This window comes from Hyperolius riggenbachi, chromosome 3, assembly GCF_040937935.1.
Source record: "Hyperolius riggenbachi isolate aHypRig1 chromosome 3, aHypRig1.pri, whole genome shotgun sequence".
Taxonomy (NCBI): Eukaryota; Metazoa; Chordata; class Amphibia; order Anura; family Hyperoliidae; genus Hyperolius; species Hyperolius riggenbachi.
In genome coordinates this window covers 426,710,732-426,731,896 of record NC_090648.1, presented here as the reverse complement: position 1 = coordinate 426,731,896, position 21,165 = coordinate 426,710,732, and the positions used below count along the sequence as shown (strand labels likewise).

General features: G+C 45.0%; 1 protein-coding gene across 5 annotated transcripts in view; it reads right to left on the bottom strand.

The window, feature by feature from the left end:
• LOC137564141 (aldo-keto reductase family 1 member C3-like) overlaps window positions 1–20,529 on the bottom strand; it is a 91,483-nt gene extending 70,954 nt beyond the window's left edge. For 2 of the 5 annotated variants that reach the window (XM_068277577.1, XM_068277581.1), the window contains exons 1-2: window positions 20,264–20,527; window positions 461–520 (exon numbers count right to left, since the gene is read on the bottom strand). In XM_068277577.1, the coding sequence (XP_068133678.1) occupies window positions 461–520; window positions 20,264–20,380 (177 nt within the window). In that variant the 5' untranslated portion in view covers window positions 20,381–20,527. Of the gene's footprint in view, window positions 1–460; window positions 521–20,263 lie in introns of all 5 variants that reach the window. The other 3 variants (XM_068277578.1, XM_068277579.1, XM_068277576.1) reach the window with 3 other exon arrangements.
• Window positions 20,530–21,165: the final 636 nt, after the last annotated feature.

Sequence of the window (21,165 nt, the reverse complement as noted above, 5' to 3'; positions counted from 1 at the left end):
AACATTGCATTGAGTGCTGGGATTTGCCCATTTCAATTACTATAGTATACACTGTATGCAATCTAGTACTGTACATACTGTGTTATGTTCTTACTAAAGTTTACATACTCACGCTAGATTAAGCTCCCTTGAGGCAAGAAATAATGACTGCAGGAACTAGTGCGTGTACAACGGCCACCTGACATCGCCTAAAGATTCGGCATGCTGGGTGTTCAGTGACCCTCAATTGCATTGTTCTCAACATCACCCCTCCCCTCACCCTGCCCACAGGAAGCTGCTTAATTGTGTGTCACACATCAACCCTCCTAACCCCTCCATAGCACAAAACAGATGAGTTTGTATTGAACTTGGCTACGAACTGTTGCCTGGAGGATCAAACTAGTTGGAAAATGATAGCTGTGGTTCGCAGGACCATATTAAACCAAGCCTTGGATATAGTGTAAAATATGTTGGAACGCACCTGAGCCAAGATTTCACCAGAGTCCGACTGGGCTTTTCTTGTAAACATATCTTTACAAAGCTGTAGAGAAAAATATGGGTAAAAATGACATTAATTACACACGTCCCTTCGGTTTTGAGTTACAATTTAATTTTATTTTCCACTTAACAGATTGCAAGACGGGCAGTTATAAAAAAAAAAAAAAAAAAAAAAAAAAAAAAAGGTGCAGACAAGACAAAACAAAGAGAGTCTTATGTACTGAGCTACATACGGTTTCTCTCCATTTTCTTCTGTCCTTATTAACGAGAACTGAATTATGACATTTTGGGGAGGAGGAGTGCTGGATAGGTGGTACCACAAGTATGAAATACAGGATCTTCTCAAAAAATTAGCATATTGTGATAAAGTTCATTATTTTCTGTAATGTACTGATAAACATTAGACTTTTATATATTTTAGATTCAAATACACACAACTGAAGTAGTTCAAGCCTTTTATTGTTTTAATATTGATGATTTTGGCATACAGCTCATGAAAACCCAAATTTCCTATCTCAAAAAATTAGCATATTTCATCCGACCAATGAAAGAAAAGTGTTTTTAAAACAAAAAAAGTCAACCTTCAAATAATTATGTTTAGTTATGCACTCACTACTTGGTCTGGAATCCTTTTGCAGAAATGACTGCTTCAATGTGGCGTGGCATGGAGGCAATCAGCCTGTGGCACTGCTCAGGTGTTATGGTGGCCCAGGATGCTTCGATAGCGGCCTTAAGCTCATCCAGCGTGTTGGGTCTTGCGTCTCTCAACTTTTTCTTCACAACATCCCACATATTCTCTATGGGGTTCAGGTCAGGAGAGTTGGCAGGCCAATTAAGCACAGTAATACCATGGTCAGTAAACCATTTACCAGTGCTTTTGGCACTGTGAGCAGGTGCCAGGTTGTGCTGAAAAATGAAATCTTCATCTCCTTAAAGCTTTTCATCAGATGGAAGCATGAACCCACTTTTGAACCAGAAACAGCGGCAGAAGCGCCTGACCTGGGCTACAGAGAAGCAGCACTGGACTGTTGCTCAGTGGTCCAAAGTACTTTTTTCGGATGAAAGCAACTTTTACATGTCATTCGGAAATCAAGGTGCCAGAGTCTGGAGGAAGACTGGGGAGAGGGAAATGCCAAAATGCCTGAAGTCCAGTGTCAAGTACCCACAGTCAGTGATGGTCTGGGGTGCCATGTCAGCTGCTGGTGTTGGTCCACTGTGTTTTATCAAGGGCAGGGTCAATGCAGCTAGCTATCAGGAGAATTTGGAGCACTTCATGCTTCCATCTGCTGAAAAGCTTTATGGAGATGAAGATTTCATTTTTCAGCACGACCTGGCACCTGCTCACAGTGCCAAAAGCACTGGTAAATGGTTTACTGACCATGGAATTACTGTGCTCAATTGGCCTGCCAACTCTCCTGACCTGAACCCCATAGAGAATATGTGGGATGTTGTGAAGAGAAAGTTGAGAGATGCAAGACCCAACACGCTGGATGAGCTTAAGGCCGCTATCGAAGCATCCTGGGCCTCCATAACACCTGAGCAGTGCCACAGGCTGATTGCCTCCATGCAACGCCGCATTGAAGCAGTCATTTCTGCAAAAGGATTCCCAACCAAGTATTGAGTGCATAACTGAACATAATTATTTGAAGGTTGACTTTTTTTTGTTTTAAAAACACTTGGTCAGATGAAATATGCTGATTTTTTGAGATAGGAAATTTGGGTTTTCATGAGCTGTATGCCAAAATTATCAATATTAAAACAATAAAAGGCTTGAACTACTTCAGTTGTGTGTATTTGAATCTAAAATATATGAAAGTCTAATGTTTATCAGTACATTACAGAAAATAATGAACTTTATCACAATATGCTAATTTTTTGAGAAGATTCTGTATAATATGAGAAGGTTTTAGTGCCCCAGCTTTTCGCTGCTCACCAGTGCATTTCCTTATTTTCAGTGCCCTATTGTGTCTGAACTGCCAGTAGAATCTGGCCCCGATCTATGACTTCTGGACTATACTATGACTGCTGGCAGATATTAAAGAGACTCTGTAACAAAATGTTCAGCCTTATTTCTTCTATCCTATAAGTTCCTATATCTGTTCTAATGTGGTCTGGATTACTGCAGCCTTTTCTAGTTGTCTCTGTAATATATCTAAACTTCTTTTCTTTGTCAAGCTTTGTCAACCTAGGGAGGATTGGGCTGCCTCTGCCTCTGAATACAAGTGATGCACACCCCCTGCAGGCTCTGTGTGCTTTGTTTACTCCTCACAGGCTGCTCTCAGTTTCAGCTTGATGCAGTATGTGAGGCTGAGGGGGGAGGGAGCTGCTTGTCACATACTGAGAAACCGTGGGAAGCGAATCCCAGACTGGAGTGCAGATCATTCACTATGTAATAAAAACTTGTACACACACACACATACATACATACATACATACATACATACATACATACATATATACGCACGCACGCACGCACGCACACACACACACCACTTCCTGGTTAGCGGCCATGTTTTTTGTTTGTAAACACTGCTTAAAACTGGGGCGATTAAAAGCTAGGATCGCGGCGGGGAGCAGCGAAATGGCAAAGAGGGATCCAAGAGATCACAGTGACTCGATTGGTATGTTTTTTATTGTACAAATCGGACAGTACAGATTCTCTTTAAGAGCCACATATGGCAACTGACAGTAACAGAGGCTGTAGGAAAAAGTGTAGAGAAACCGAGAGCCCAATAAAGTGTAGTATGTTAAGCATAAATGAAGTAAAGGTTATCGTGAGAAAATTATACTCACAAACATGGGTTACCACACAGGCAACCACTGTATAGGCAGGTGAGGAGATTAGACCTGTCCTCACTCAGGGATAAGAAGTCGCTCTCTGTAGATGCGAAAGGGGGTAGATCACCCCTCCACCAGGGGTGGACACGGTATAGCAGTAGGAGAACAGAGGCGCCAGCAGGATAAAAGTGGATAAAAACTTTAAAATTTGCTGGGAGGAAGTGGTGGACTTACCTCCATAAAGCAGACACGAAAGACTGTCTGAATAGTAGTCACATTTATTAATTAGTACCCCAAAACAGTGCAACGCGTTTCGCAGGCCCAGCCCGCTTCATCAGGCAATAAAAATGGGGACAAGACAGAATTTCAGCAATAGCAGGTGTAGCGCCTCAGTGACTGCCTCAGTAGGAAAAAGGGTTGATTCAACATTCTTTCTAGAGATAGCAAAATAAAACAATATCAATAAAAATGGTTAAGGTAACATTCTTTCAGGAAATGCGGGACTTATTCCAGAGATTTCAGAACAAGCACTTAGACAAACTATTTTTAATCATTTATTTTATAGTTGAATACAGCAAATGAACAGATTGATACAGTAAAAATGAAGGGAATAAAAGTGAAAATAACTGGGTTTAATGTCTGAGTTGTTTGTCAAATTACCGTGAAGATATAAAGTTCTGTGTGTAATAGTCCAACGATAACAGCCCAAATCTTGGATGGTATATGGATAGACTGGATTGACTCTGACAGTCTGTGTATCCAGCAGTTTAACTCTTTCTCCACTGGACGATGGAGACGGTAATCAGAGATAATTACTCCACCTCCAGCAACCCGACCTGAGGCTGAGATCAGCCCCTTGCTTTCTGGAGAGAGTTTTGGCATTTTATCAAATCATGCCACCATGCTATGAATATTCAGCATATGATATAAAAAAACAACATTTTAGCTAGAAGAATCATTCACCTTTAAACAAAACCTTAACGAAAACATCCTTCCCTGGGTGGTACCCACCTCAGGTGGGGGAAGCCTCCGTATCCTATTGAGGCTTCCCCCGTCCTCCTTAGACCCGAACAGTGGGGATGTAAATATTTACCTTCCCGGCTCCAGCGCAGGCACAGTATCGGCTCTCCACCTCGGAGATAGGCGGAAATAGCCAATTGCTGTTGGGCCGCTCTACTGCACAGGCGCAAGTCTCCTGCATCTGCGAAATAGAGCGGACCCGACGGAGATCGGCTATTTTCGCCTATCTCCGTGCGGAGAGCCGCAAAAAGGGCCCGCTGGAGCCAGGAAAGGTAAATCAGCGCTTATCAGTGCATCAGGCTTGTCGAGGGAGGATTCCGGGACACTTTGGGGGAGCCAGCGCTGGACTGCCTGCAGCTACAGGGGTGGGGGGGAAGCCTCATTGCCATTAGTACATATACAGAGGGATGCGAAAGTTTGTTAATCGTCAGGATTTTCCTGTTTAAATCGTTGGTTGTTACGATAAAAAAGTCAGTTTAAGTTCGAGAAGTGAAGTTTATGGGATTTGCAGAAAGTGCGCAATAATTGTTTAAATCAAATTAGGCAGGTGCATAAATTTGGGCACTGAGGTCATTTTATTGATTCAAAAACCTTTAGAACAAATTAGTGGAACAATGGAACTCAAATTGGCTTAGTAAGCTCAGTGACCCCTGACCTACATACAATTATGAGAATAAGTATTTATTTAACCATTTCAGCCCGCAGGGATTTTTCACCTTATGCATCAGAGCAATTTTCACCTCCCATTTATTCGCTAATAACTTTATCACTACTTATTGATCTATATGTTGTTTTTTCCGCCACTAATTAGGCTTTCTTTGGGTGGTACATTTTGCTAAGAATTATTTTTTTATAAATGCATTTTAACAGGATTAATAAGAAAAAAATAATGGAAAAAATGCATTATTTCTCAGTTTTCGGACATTATAGCTTTAAAATAATCCACACTACCATAATCAAAACCCATGTATTTTATTTGCCCATTTGTCTCGGTTATGACACCATTTAAATTTTTTCCCTATCACAATGTATGGCGCCAATATTTTATTTGGAAATAAAGGTGCATTTTTTCCATCCATCACTATTTACAAGCTTATAATTTTAAAAAAAAAGTTCGTATATACCCCCTTTAAATGCATATTTAAAAAGTTCAGACCCTTAGGTAACTATTTATGTCTTTTTTATTTTATTTTTTATAGTAATTTTTTTTTCCATAAAAAAAATTCATTTGGGTAATATTTTGGTGTGGGAAATAAACAGTTAATTTTTAATGTTATTATATGTGTAAATTGTAATGTAAAAATATGTAGATGTACTTTTACTATTTGTTTTTCTGCTGGGGACACGGATCAGTGATCGGGAACCATGTTCCCGTTCACTGATACCAGGGCTACCGGGGGACAGCACGGTGGAGGGAACGCGCCGAACCGCAGCAGAGCAGCCGCCCGGATGTGACATTCACGTCCGGGCGGCAGAAATGGTTAAAGGGGTCAATTGTAAGTGTCCCTCCTTTTTAATTTTCTCTGAAGAGTAGCAACATGGGGGTCTTAAAGCAACTCTCAAATGAAATGAAGACAAAGATTGTTCACCATCATGGTTCAGGAGAAGGATACAGAAAGCTGTCTCAGAGATTTCAGCTGTCTGTTTCCACAGTTAGGAACATATTGAGGAAATGGAAGACCACACTCTCAGCTCAAATTAAGGCTTGAAGTGGCAAACCAAGAAAAATCTCAGATAGACAGAAGCGACGAACGGTGAGAACAGTCAACCCACAGACCAGTACCAAAGACCTACAATATCATCTTGCTCCAGATGGAGTCAGTGCACATCGTTCAACCATTCGGCGCACTTTACACAAGGAGATGCTGTATGCAGAGAAAGCCTTTTCTCCGCCCACAGCACAAACAGAGCCGCTTGAGGTATGCTAAAGCACATTTGGACAAGCCAGCTTCGTTTTGGAATAAGCTGCTATGAACTGATGTAACTAAAATTGAGTTATTTGGGCATAACAAGGGGCGTTATGCATGGAGGAAAAAACACAGCATTCCAAGAAAAACACCTTCTACGGTACCTACAGTAAAATATGGTGGTGGTTCCATCATGCTGTGGGGCTGTGTGGCCATTGCAGTCACTGGGAATCCTGTCAAAGTTGAGGGACGCATGGATTACACTCAGTATCAGCAGATTTCAGGAGACCAATGTCCAGGAATCAGTGGCAAAGCTGAAGCTGCGCTAGGAATGGTCCAAAATACCTTCAACCAGAATCCAGACACTCATTGGAGCCTACAGGAAGCATTTAGAGGCTGTAATTTCTGCAAAAGGAGGATCTACTAAATATTGTTTTCATTCTTTTTTGTGGTGCCCGAATTTATGCACCTGCCTAATTTTGTTTAAACAATTATTGCACACTTTCTGTAAATCCAATAAACTTCATTTCACTTCTCAAAGATCACTGTGTGTGTCTCTTATATGAAATATTTAACTGACATTTTTTATCATAACCATACAGGAAAATCATGATGATTAACAAGGTTGCCCAAACTTTTGCATCCCACTGTATATGTATATATGTAATTTGATCTCTCCTGTGTCACCTGACTGCCATGGCAGATAAGCTCATTTGAAAGCACAGGATGGTAACAATATATTTCCTATACAAACCCACGTCAGCATACAATGGTTAACTCCGCCCCTTTAACCCCCTCAGGACATGTAACTATAAATTCTAAGATGGCTGCCCCTGCCAGTGCTTTTTTTCATCTGTCTCAATTCCCTCAGGACAACATGAGTGACATCTTCAGTATTTTTATTTTACTCTTACCAGGCCGTCTTCTTGTGGCCACCGCTCAGGTTCTGTCCCTCTCCTGAGTGAGGCTCGCATGGCAATGACCTAAAGTTTGTGTTATCCATGCGGGACCCCTTCTGCTGGTCTGTGGGGTTATTGATCCATCCGCATGTCGGAGGTTGGAGGCGGAGCTTGGCGTGTTCCCCTTTCGTCTAGGTTCCGGAAGTGCCTCTAGGCGGCGGGGACTTCCGCAGTGTACGGCTCCCTAGCGCTGTGCTCCACGGACGGAGCAGCGTGGTGACGTCACGCGCAGGCGCGTTACCACCCGGAAGACGCCGAGTCGGCCATATAGGGCCTGCTAGTCTCCCAGCATGTCGCTGGTCGCCAGAACTCTGTCGAGATCAGAGGAGGTAGGAGGGAGCAACTGTGAGCCTCCCTACATCTATACCATTTTACTGCCCTGCGACCATTTATATATTGAATGTATTTTTTCCTCCAGGTCTAGCTCTCCTTTCCAGTGCGCTTCAGCCAGAGCAGTGTTATTGATCTTTAAGGTGTGCATACATAAACTTTGTATCATGTATATGTACTTTTTATTTGCTTAGCGTTACATTACCTCCTATTTACATATCTTTGTATGCCTTTTCATAGTGGGTTTTCCCAATATGGAAGAGGATAATCTGCCTGCCCGCATATCAGACCAGCCCCCTAATGATTGGTAAGAGTGGGTAGCACTGTAAGTATTAGGTAGGAAAAGAGGTGGATAGAATGAGATACTGACAGTCTTCTATATCTCTTTATTGTCTTCTCAGCCCCCAAAATCCTGGAACTTCCAAGGAGACACCCAATGCCTCACAGGCATGGGGGTCATCTTCGGGTTCAAGCAGGAAGGCTACGGCAAAGAGAAAGTCCCAGCAACCTAGTGAACACTTTTATGAGGAACATGAGGGCTGTTGGGCTTGTGGAGAGTATCCAATGCCCGGGAAATTAGTATGCGCAGACTGTTTTTACTCATTGCCAAGGGAAAAAACAGCCCCCCATGCCTGACTTGCCAACACTAGTAAAGGATATAGTACAGCAAACCCTGCGGGAACATAATACATCTTCAGGATTAATACCGACCAATCGAGAGGATGACAGGTCAACAGAAATGGATGAAGACATAGATAATGATGATTGTAGATTAGGCTTTGATTTCGCACTGATCAACCTCCTCATTAAGTCAGTCAAGGAGGCCATTTTGTGGGAGGAACAACCAGAACCCCCCAGTAATTCCAGATCCTATTACCCCCATCTTAAGAAGTCTGCAGTCTCTTTCCCTATTATGGAGGAGGTGACGGAGTTAATCAGAGAGGAATGGTCCAGAATGGAAAAGAAAGCGCCATTAATTAACAGACTTCAGAAAATGTACCCCTTAGAAGCAGAACTGACCCAGCAGTTGGATTCTCCACCGATCATTGATGCATCAATTGTACGCTTAGCTAGACACACTACATTACCGTCAGAGGACTCCACGCCTTTTAGAGATATAATGGAAAGAAAGATAGACGCTGACCTAAAGAAGGCATACACTAGTATGGGCGGAGCCTGTCGTCCAGCTGTGGCCTTAACCTCAATAGCAAAGGCATTAAGTGCTTGGACAGACAATCTTGAGGGGGCGATCCAGGCTAAACTCGACAGGGAATCTCTTATCCAGGCTTTAGACGATTTCCGTGTTGCGGCGGAATTTATCGGCGAGGCCGCTTTCGATATCATTCGGGCTTTGGCCCGGGCCATGTTATACTCGGTAACATCCAAAAGGGCCTTATGGCTAAAGTCATGGTCCGCTGACCCTAATTCTAAAAGCACATGGTGCAAGATCCCCTTCGACGGTAAGAACCTATTCGGACCAAAACTTGATGAGGCTATAAGCCGGGTAACCGGAGGTAAGTCTGGATTAATCCCTCAAGATCGTCGTCTAAAAAGGCAACGGATGGTGAACAGAGTGAGCTTTCAGTCCCGATATAGAGATACTAACACCGGAAGAGGGGGAAGAAATTTTCGTCGCCAATGGCAGAGTGGACAATCTAACATCACCAGGTTTAACAGACAGCGCACTGCAAGCTCAGCACCACAACCTTCAAAATCGTTCTGAGATCACGCCCGCTCACACACCAAAAGTTGGGGGACGATTACAACTATACAGCAAGGTGTGGGCGGAGCAGGTGCAAGATCCATGGGTGGTCAACACAATACGAAACGGACATTCTTGGCGGTTCAAGCAGGGCTTCCCCCAAGACCACTTCAAGGCGACAAGAACCCCAAGGACATCGCAACACAAAGACATACTATCCCAGTATTTATCCGAATTAATCGACAAGAATGCCATAATACAGGTACCACAGCTGCAAAAATTCACAGGTTTCTACTCCCCACTATTTTTCGTGACGAAAAAGAATGGAAACTTGCGGCCAGTATTAGACCTCAGACTTTTGAACGTACAGATCGATTTAGAGTCATTCAAGATGGAGTCCCTCCAGACAATACTACCATCAATCCAGGTGGGCGATTGGTTAATTTCATTGGATCTCGCAGATGCGTACCTACACGGCCCGATACAGGCAGAATATCAGAGATTCCTCAGGTTCGCAATAGGAACGCAGCATTATCAATTCAGAGTATTGCCCTTCGGCATTTCAACAGCTCCCAGAACATTCACAAAGATATTGGTAACACTTATAGCTCTACTCAGGAAAAGAGGTCTTCGTATTCATGCCTATCTGGACGATGTTCTCTTAGTGGCAGCCTCGCAGGAGGTAGCAATTCAGCACAGGGAGATACTGCTCGTCACGCTAAGGGACTTCGGTTGGCTTATCAACTGGGAGAAAAGCAGCTTAGAACCATCACAGAGCATCCTTTTTCTGGGAGCACACATAGACACTCTAAGGAATGCAGTCCAGCTCCCAAGGGACAAGATGTTATCGATCATATCGAAGGTTGTAGCAGTGGAACAGACTCAAACCATTCAGGCAAGAGAGTGGTTACGCCTACTGGGAACAATGACCGCAACCATTCCTATGGTGCGACGGGCGAAATGGAACGTGAGAGTACTTCAGACAAATTTCCTCGATCAGTGGGATGGAAGATCCATGACACAGTTAATTCAGATTCAGCCGCCAGCCAGACGGCAGCTAACCTGGTGGAAGAATCCACAGAACCTACTGAACTATCACAGTCTGCGAACACCAACACCGCTGGTATTAACCACGGATGCGAGTCAAATAGGCTGGGGGGCGCACCTCAACCAACAATATGCCCAGAACACATGGTCATACCCAACAGAAAATATATCAGCCAACATATTGGAACTGAGGGCAGCGACCGAAGCAGTTCGTCACTTTGCACAAACATTACGCAACAACAGTCTACTCTTAAGGATGGACAATACCTCCGCAGTAGCATATGTTCAGAACCAGGGGGGGGACACGCAGTCGCTCTTTACTCAGAGAGGTGTCCCCGATAATGGCATGGGCCCAAGACAATCTAATCAACCTACAAGCAATTCATATACCAGGAGTGAAGAATCTGATAGCAGACAGTCTGAGCCGATATCGGTACGACAACAACGAATGGTCATTGAACCAGAAGGTATTCGAAATGATCTGCCAGAGATGGGGCCATCCCCAGATAGACTTGATGGCTACGCCATTCAATGCGAAATGCAGGATGTTTTTCTCCCGCTACAAGTTCAGGGAGGCGGTGAGTTGGGACGCGCTAACATCAGAATGGCCCCAGAATCTGGCTTACGTTTTCCCTCCAATACTAATAATCTATCATTTACTGTTGAAGATACAACGAGAGAGGACCACAGTTATAGCAGTAATTCCAGACTGGCCTCGCAGACCGTGGTATCCATTACTTCAGAAACTGTCGATAGCAGCACCCATGCCGCTTCCATGTCCACAGGACTTACTGACTCAGGGAGAGCTGGTCCATCCCAATCCGGGCATGCTATCTTTAACGGCTTGGAAGCTGAAAGGCAAAACTACTAACACTGGGCTGCACTGAGGCAGTAATAGACACCCTGCTGCGCGCTAGGAAAAGAACAACGAATGCGACTTATCACCGTATATGGTACATATTCACCGAATTTGCAACCAAGAATCAGACTAACCCCTACAACCCGCAGGTAACGGAGATCCTACAATTTCTACAGCAGGGACTAGAGCTAGGTCTAGGGGTAAATACCTTAAGGGTACAGATTTCTGCACTATCATCTCTCATGGATCAGAAGTGGGCAAATCATCCTTTAATCATTCAATTTATAAGAGCTGCAACAAAGATAAGACCTGCAAGGAAAAATTTGTATCCCCAGTGGGACCTACCACTAGTACTGCAGGGATTATCGAGGGCACCTTTTGAACCAATATCACAATGCTCGCTAGGCAACCTTACAACTAAGTTAGTGTTCCTAATTGCAGTCACGTCAGCACGCCGAAGCTCAGAACTACAAGCTTTGGCCTACGAAAGTCCATACTTACAGTTTTTCCCAGACAGAATCACTCTCAGACCCGTCAAGGAATTCATCCCCAAGAGGGCGACCTCATATCATTTCAATCAGGAATGGGAACTACCCAATTTTACAGACACATCTTTGGAGTATCCTAATTCATTGAATATACCCACGATACTGGCTACCTACTTAGACCTAACCAAGCCCATCCGAAAATCGAATAGACTTTTTGTAATCCCATCAGGATATAGGAAGGGACATCCAGCCACATCAAGAACAATTGCCACATGGCTAGTGGGGGCAATCAGGGCAGCTTATAGGGCAATGGGCAGAGAACCTCCGGAACAAGTGAAGGCACACTCCACAAGGGCGGTATCGGCCTCTTGGGCCGCATATACTAGGGTATCGGCGGAAACCATCTGCAGAGCGGCCAACTGGTCGTCCATCAACACTTTTATAAAGCATTATAAGGTGGACCCAGCAGCGGGGTCTACATCAGAGTTCGGGAAGAGGATTCTCTCAGCCTCACAAGTCAATTTAGTGTGATGTAACACTTTATACTGTATGTGCAAAATTGAAACACTGTTAAAGCATTATTATCAGCGCCCACCCGTGTCTTATTGTTAATAGTTAAATCCCATTGTATGCTGACGTGGGTTTGTATAGGAAAACGGAAAATTGTATACTTACCTAACCAGTAATTTTCCTTTCCTGTACAAACTCCACGTCAGCATACGGATTTTTTCCCACCCGTATGTGAAGGGAATATTACTACTAGTTACAAAAAAGCACTGGCAGGGGCAGCCATCTTAGAATTTATAGTTACATGTCCTGAGGGGGTTAAAGGGGCGGAGTTAACTATTGTATGCTGACGTGGAGTTTGTACAGGAAAGGAAAATTACTGGTTAGGTAAGTATACAATTTTCCGTTATTTGGTTCCCAACTGCTTCTGAGCTAAGTGCTTCTGCCTTACTGTTACCGAATTTTGCCTGGATTTTGACTACCCTCTGCCCGCCGCCTGTACCGACGTCTGCCTGGATTTTGACTACTCTCTGCTCGCCGCCTGCACCGACGGCTGTCTGGATTTTGACTACTCTCTGCCCGCCGCCTGCACCGACGTCTGCCTGGATTTTGACTACTCTCTGCTCGCCGCCTGCACCGACGTCTGCCTGGATTTTGACTACTCTCTGCCCGCCGCCTGCACTGATGTCTGCCTGGATTTTGACTACTCTCTGCCTGCCGCCTGCACCAAACTCTCCCTGGATTTTGACTACTCTCTGCCTGCCACCTGCACCGACCACTGCATGAATTTTGACTACTCTCTGGCCTTGTTCACATTATAGGTGTTTTTGGAAAATTTTAAGCATGGGCGATTTTCAAAATCACCCTGAAAGCACTTGTGCAATGATTCTCTATGAGAGAGTTCATCTCAGAATGGTTCATTTGCGATCCGCTTTGGAAAGCTGTGCTTGGGCCATTTTTGAGGCGATCTGCCTCAATGGAAGGTATAGGGAAAAAAAAACGCTCACAATATCGCTTTGGCAAGAGATTGCGTGAACTTTTTAAAAAAAAAAAAAATACATTGTATTTATTTTTTCCGGATTAAAAGATGGAAGCGCTCTGCAAAGCGCTTACAAAAACGCCCACAAAAACAAGCAAATGCACAGAAAATCACCAGAAAACGCTTTAAAAAACGCAGAAAGAAAGCCCACCGCGGACGGACACGAGAGCCGAAACGCAATGTGAACAAGGCGTCTTATTTGTACAGTTTCACAATGTTTTTTAAGTTTATTCATAAATTGAATTAAACAAATTTGTATTCTAGTTTTTTATTTATATGCAGAATGTCTACCAGGCTTTTCTTCTGACATATTTTGGGGAGTTAGGACTTAAGAATTGGAGGCCTAAAATTCTTTAACCACTTGCCGACCGCCCACAGCCCATGGGCGGTGGCAAAGTGGACGCCTAAAGGACCGCAATACGCCTTCAGGCGGCGCGTCCTTTAGGCATGCCGGGGGAGCGATCGCGTCATTGATGACGCGCGCTTCCCCCGGCAACTGGCTCCGCCCACCCGCCGTAACATCCCGCCGGCCATACGGAAGCGCCGGCGGGATGTTAACCCCGCGATCGCCGCTACAAAGTGTATAATACACTTTGTAATGTATACAAAGTGTATTATACAGGCTGCCTCCTGCCCTGGTGGTCCCAGTGTCCGAGGGACCACCAGGGCAGGCTGCAGCCACCCTAGTCTGCACCCAAACACACTGATCTGCCCCCCCCCGCCCACTGATCGCCCACAGCACCCCTCAGACCCCCCCCTGCCCACCCCCCAGACCCCTGTTTGCACCCAATCACCCCCCTAATAACCCATCAATCACTCCCTGTCACTATCAATCACCCCCCTCCTGATCACCCCCCACCCCTCAGATTCTCCCCAGACCCCCCCCCCCAGACCCCCCCCCCCGTGTACTGTATGCATCTATCTTCCCTGATAACCTGTCAATCACCCGTCAATCACCCATCAATCACCCCCTGTCACTGCCACCCAACAATCAGCCCCTAACCTGCCCCTTGCGGGCAATCTGATCACCCACCCACACCAATAGATCGCCCGCAGATCCGACATCAGATCACCTCCCAAATCCATTGTTTACATCTATTCTCTCCTCTAAACACCCACTAATTACCCATCAATCACCCATCAATCACCCCCTATCACCACCTGTCACTTTTACCTATCAGATCAGACCCTAATCTGCCCCTTGCGGGCACCCAATCACCCGCCAACACGCTCAGATTGCCCTCTGACCCCCCCTTATCAATTCGCCAGTGCATTAATTAACCTGCCCCTTGCGGGCAATCTGATCACCCACCCACACCAATAGATCGCCCGCAGATCCGACATCAGATCACCTCCCAAATCCATTGTTTACATCTATTCTCTCCTCTAAACACCAACTAATTACCCATCAATCACCCATCAATCACCCCCTATCACCACCTGTCACTTTTACCTATCAGATCAGACCCTAATCTGCCCCTTGCGGGCACCCAATCACCCGCCAACACGCTCAGATTGCCCTCTGACCCCCCCTTATCAATTCGCCAGTGCATTAATTACATCTGTTCTTCCCTGTAATAACCCACTGATCACCTGTCAATCACCTGCCAATCACCTATCACCCATCAATCACCCCCTGTCACCCCCTGTCACTGCCACCCGTCAATCAGCCCCTAACCTGCCCCTTGCGGGCAATCTGATCACCCACCCACACCATTAGATCGCCCGCAAACCCGCCGTCAGATTACCTCCCAAATGTATTGTTTACATCTGTTATCTTCTCTAAACACCCACTAATTACCCATCAATCACCCATCAATCACCCCCTATCACCACCTGTCACTGTTACCTATCAGATCAGACCCTAAGCTGCCCCTTGCGGGCACCCAATCACCCGCCCACACGCTCAGATTGCCCTCAGACCCCCCCCCCTTATCATTTCACCAGTGCATTAATTACATCTGTCCTTCCCTGTAATAACCCACTGATCACCTGTCAATCACCTGCCAATCACCTATCACCCATCAATCACCCCCTGTCACTGCCACCCAACAATCAGCCCCTAACCTGCCCCTTGCGGGCAAACTGATCACCCACCCACACCATAAGATCGCCCGCAGATCCGACATCAGATCACCACCCAAGCGCAGTGTTTCCATCTATTCTCTCCTCTAAACACTCACTAATTACCCATCAATCACCCATCAATCACCCCCTATCACCACCTGTCACTGTTACCCATCAGATCAGACCCTAATCTGCCCCTTGCGGGCACCCAATCACCCGCCTACACGCTCAGATTGCCCTCAGACCCCCCCTTATCAATTCGCCAGGGCATTATTTACATCTGTCCTTCCCTGTAATAACCCACTGATCACCTGTCAATCACCCGTCAATCACCCCCTGTCACTGCCACCCATCAATCACCCCTGTCACTGCCACCCATCAATCAGCCCCTAACCTGCCCCTTGCGGGCAAACTAATCACCCACCCACACCAATAGATCGCCCGCAGATCCGACATCAGATCACCTCCCAAATCTATTGTTTACATCTATTCTCTCCTCTAAACACCCACTAATTACCCATCAATCACCCATCAATCACCCCCTATCACCACCTGTCACTTTTACCTATCAGATCAGACCCTAATCTGCCCCTTGCGGGCACCCAATCACCCGCCAACACGCTCAGATTGCCCTCTGACCCCCCCTTATCAATTCGCCAGTGCATTAATTACATCTGTTCTTCCCTGTAATAACCCACTGATCACCTGTCAATCACCTGCCAATCACCTATCACCCATCAATCACCCCCTGTCACTGCCACCCATCAATCAGCCCCTAACCTGCCCCTTGCGGGCAATCTGATCACCCACCCACACCATTAGATCGCCCGCAAACCCGCCGTCAGATCACCTCCCAAGTGCAGTGTTCACATCTGTTCTCTACCCTAAACACCCACTAATTACCCATCAATCACCCCCTGTCACTGCTACCTATCAGATTAGACCCCTATCTGCCCCTAGGGCACTCAATCACCCGCCCACACCCTCAGAATGCCCTCAGACCCCAGCCCTGATCACCTCGCCAGTGCATTGCTTGCATCTATTCCCCCCTCTAATCACACCTTGAGACACCCATCAATCACCTCCTGTCACCCCCTAGCACACCTACCCATCAGATCAGGCCCTAATTTGCCCCGTGTGGGCTCCTGATCACTCGGCCAAGCCCTCAGATCCCCCTCAGACCCCCTTCCGATCACCTCCCCAGTGCATTGATTGCATCTATTTTCCCCTCTAACCACCCCCTGAGACACCCATCAATCACCTCCTGTCACCCCCCTAGCACTCCTATCCATCAGATCAGGCCCAATACAACCTGTCATCTAAAAGGCCACCCTGCTTATGACCGGTTCCACAAAATTCGCCCCCTCATAGACCACCTGTCATCAAAATTTGCAGATGCTTATACCCCTGAACAGTCATTTTGAGACATTTGGTTTCCAGACTACTCACGGTTTTGGGCCCGTAAAATGCCAGGGCGGTATAGGAACCCCACAAGTGACCCCATTTTAGAAAAAAAGACACCCCAAGGTATTCTGTTAGGTGTATGACGAGTTCATAGAAGATTTTATTTTTTGTCAAAAGTTAGCGGAAATTGATTTTTATTGGGTTTTTTTCACAAAGTGTCATTTTTCACTAACTTGTGACAAAAAATAAAATCTTCTATGAACTCGCCATACACCTAACGGAATACCTTGGGGTGTCTTCTTTCTAAAATGGGGTCACTTGTGGGGTTCCTATACTGCCCTGGCATTTTAGGGGCCCTAAACCGCGAGGAGTAGTCTAGAAAACAAATGCCTCAAAATGACCCGTGAATAGGACGTTGGGCCCCTTAGCGCACCTAGGCTGCAAAAAAGTGTCACACATGTGGTACCGCCGTACTCAGGAAAAGTAGTATAATGTGTTTTGGGGTGTATTTTTACACATACCCATGCTGGGTGGGAGAAATTTCTATGTAAATGGTCAATTGTGTGTAAAACAAATCAAACAATTGTCATTTACAGAGATATTTCTCCCACTTAGCATGGGTATGTGTAAAAATACACCCCAAAACACATTATACTACTTCTCCTGAGTACGGCGGTACCACATGTGTGGCACTTTTTTACACCCTAAGTACGCTAAGGGGCCCAAAGTCCAATGAGTACCTTTAGGATTTCACGACATTTGGTTTCAAGACTACTCCTCACGGTTTAGGGCCCCTAAAATGCCAGGGCAGTATAGTAACCCCACAAATGACCCCATTTTAGAAAGAAGACACCCCAAGGTATTCCGTTAGGAGTATGGTGAGTTCATAGAAGATTTTATTTTTTGTCAAAAGTTAGCGGAAAATTGATTTTTATTGTTTTTTTCACAAAGTGTCATTTTCCACTAACTTGTGACAAAAAATAAAATCTTCTATGAACTCACCATACTCCTAACGGAATACCTTGGGGTGTCTTCTTTCTAAAATGGGGTCATTTGTGGGGTTCCTATACTGAACTGGCATTTTAGGGGCCCTAAACCGTGAGGAGTAGTCTGGAAATCAAATTCCGCAAAATGACCTGTGAAATCCTAAAGGTACTCATTGAACTTTGGGCCCTTTAGCGCAGTTAGGGTGCAAAAAAGTGCCACACATGTGGTATTGCCATACTCGGGAGAAGTAGTACAATGTGTTTTGGGGTGTATTTTTACACATACCCATGCTGGGTGGGAGAAATACCTCTGTAAATGACAATCTTTTGATTTTTTTTTACACACAATTGTCCCATTTACAGAGTTATTTCTCCCACCCAGCATAGGTATGTGTAAAAATACACCCCAAAACACATTGTACTACTTCTCCCGAGTACGGCGATACCACATGTGTGGCACTTTTTTGCACCCTAACTGCGCTAAAGGGCCCAAAGTTCAATGAGTACCTTTAGGATTTCACAGGTCATTTTGCGGAATTTGATTTCCAGACTACTCCTCACGGTTTAGGGCCCCTAAAATGCCAGGGCAGTATAGGAACCCCACAAATGACCCCATTTTAGAAAGAAGACACCTCAAGGTATTCCGTTAGGAGTATGGTGAGTTCATAGAAGATTTTATTTTTTGTCACAAGTTAGTGGAAAATGACACTTTGTGAAAAAAACAATAAAAAATCAATTTTCCGCTAACTTTTGACAAAAAATAAAATCTTCTATGAACTCACCATACTCCTAACGGAATACCTTGGGGTGTCTTCTTTCTAAAATGGGGTCATTTGTGGGGTTCCTATACTGCCCTGGCATTTTAGGGGCCCTAAACCGTGAGGAGTAGTCTGGAAATCAAATCCCGCAAAATGACTTGTGAAATCCTAAAGGTACTCATTGGACTTTGGGCCCTTTAGCGCAGTTAGGGTGCAAAAAAGTGCCACACATGTGGTATCGCCGTACTCAGGAGAAGTAGTACAATGTGTTTTGGGGTGTATTTTTACACATACCCATGCTGGGTGGGAGAAATAACTCTGTAAATGGACAATTGTGTGTAAAAAAAAATGAAAAAAATGTCATTTACAGAGATATTTCTCCCACCCAGCATGGGTATGTGTAAAAATACACCCCAAAACACATTCTACTACTTCTCTTGAGTACGGCAATACCACATGTGTGGCACTTTTTTGCAGCCTAACTGCGCTAAGGGGCCCAAAGTCCAATGAGCACCTTTAGGCTTTACAGGGGTGCTTACAAATTAGCACCCCCCAAAATGCGAGGACAGTAAACACACCCCACAAATGACCCCATTTTGGAAAGTAGACACTTCAAGGTATTCAGAGAGGGGCATGGTGAGTCCGTGGCAGATTTCATTTTTTTTTGTCGCAAGTTAGAAGAAATGGATTCTTTTTTTTTTTTCTTTTTTTTTGTCACAAAGTGTCATTTTTGCGCTTACTTGTGACAAAAAATAATATCTTCTATGAACTCACTATGCCTCTCAGTGAATACTTTGGGATGTCTTCTTTCCAAAATGGGGTCATTTGGGGGGTATTTATACTATCCTGGAATTCTAGCCCCTCATGAAACATGACAGGGGGTCAGAAAAGTCATAGATGCTTGAAAATGGCAAAATTCACTTTTTGCACCATAGTTTGTAAACGCTATAACTTTTACCCAAACCAATAAATATACACTGAATGGTTTTTTTTTTAATCAAAAACATGTTTGTCCACATTTTTCGCGCTGCATGTATACAGAAATTTTACTTTATTTGAAAATTGTCAGCACAGAAAGTTAAAAAAATCATTTTTTTGCCAAAATTCATGTCTTTTTTGATGAATATAATAAAAAGTAAAAATCGCAGGAGCAATCAAATAGCACCAAAAGAAAGCTTTATTAGTGACAAGAAAAGGAGCCAAAATTCATTTAGGTGGTAGGTTGTATGAGCGAGCAATAAACCGTGAAAGCTGCAGTGGTCTGAATGGAAAAAAAGTGGCCGGTCCTTAAGGGGTAGAAAGACTGTGGTCCTCAAGTGGTTAAAAAAAATGTACCACTTTTAGGGCTGGTTCAGACGGACGTCTGCGTGGCGTCGCGTCTGGGGGCGTTGCGGCGGCTGCGCGGTCAGGCTTTCAGTAGCCTTCGGTCGCGTTGTGATGCGGTCGCGTTTTTTTCTTCCCCTAGGGGAACATTAGCCGTCGCGGTTGGCGCTCCCTGGGAGCAACATGTCGCTTCCAGGGGCAGCCCGAACGCTCACGAAAATCGGGACCCGAACGCCGCGTTCAGGTAAAAGCGCGTAAAAGCTCGGTGTAAACGCTCCCATTCACTTGAATGAGAGCGTTTACCGCGACGTTCCGAACGCTTGCGGTAAACGCTCCGCAAGCGTCCGTCTGAACCAGCCCTTAGACTCATAATTCCAGACAGAAATGCACCGCCAGGGAGGTTAACGAAAAATGCTTACGCAGCAAAATGTAACCTTTCATGCAATGCCTAGTGTGTTGCTACTCTGATAGAAAAAGCTTATTTACAAACCTGGACTGGAGTCAAACCCAAACCTCTACAGCAGAAAGACAGGAGGGCTAAGCATTTAGCCATGTAGTCTCAGTTTACAGATCAGCTCCACGAATTCTAGAGTGAAAAAAGATATTACCTACCATACTAGGAGCCAATGTCCCCAGCGCTATGACTGGCATTTTGTGCCCATCACTGAGGACTATGCAGGAGTCCTTGTAAAGTTTAGGGTCTTTAGCTCCCTGAGTAGAAACGGACATCTCCTGCAATCCAAATACACAGATCTCTTTGTCTTGTTCCTGTCTGTTTTGGTAGTTCTGTGCCTGTCACACCCAGTGTTCCTGTCTGACAACGATACACACATAACCCATATAACATTATAAACTCTCCTTCTGGAGAGGCAGGACTTCAATTAACTTTGTGCTCCGCTCAGTTCCTGAATCTGGTTTCCTTCGTGGGAAGTTACGCTGATTCAAATTCTATTTCCAGTTAAAGGGAACCCGAGGTGAGAGGGTGAGAGCCTGCCATATTTATTTCCTTAACTATAGCAGTTGCCTGGCAGTCCTGCTGATCCTGTGTCTCTAATACTTTTAGCCATAGACCCTGAACAAGCATGCAACAAACCAGGTACTCTGACTCAGCTTTCTCAGGTTTTACTGGATTAGCAATATGCCTGTTTCAGGGTTTTGACTTAGACATTACTTATGCCAGAAGATCAACAGGGCTGCCAGGCAACTGCCATTGTTTACAAGGAAATAAATATGGCAGCTTCCATTTTCCTCTCACCTCGTCTCTCTTTTTATTGGAGATCAAAAATCTGTCTATTCTGACTGCAAGTTCCAATTTAAGGCCTCCTTTCCACAAACTGTTGATAGGCAGTGAAATGCCTCTCAAACTCTCTTAACTGCTCACTGCTGCCTGGTAACTGCTTATTGCTGCATGATAACTGCTTACTTCTGCTTGGTAACTGCTTGCTGAGCACACAGCTCAACAGTCCATGGAAAGGAGGCCTAACATGAACAGGCATTCGCCAGGTTTTGAAGGA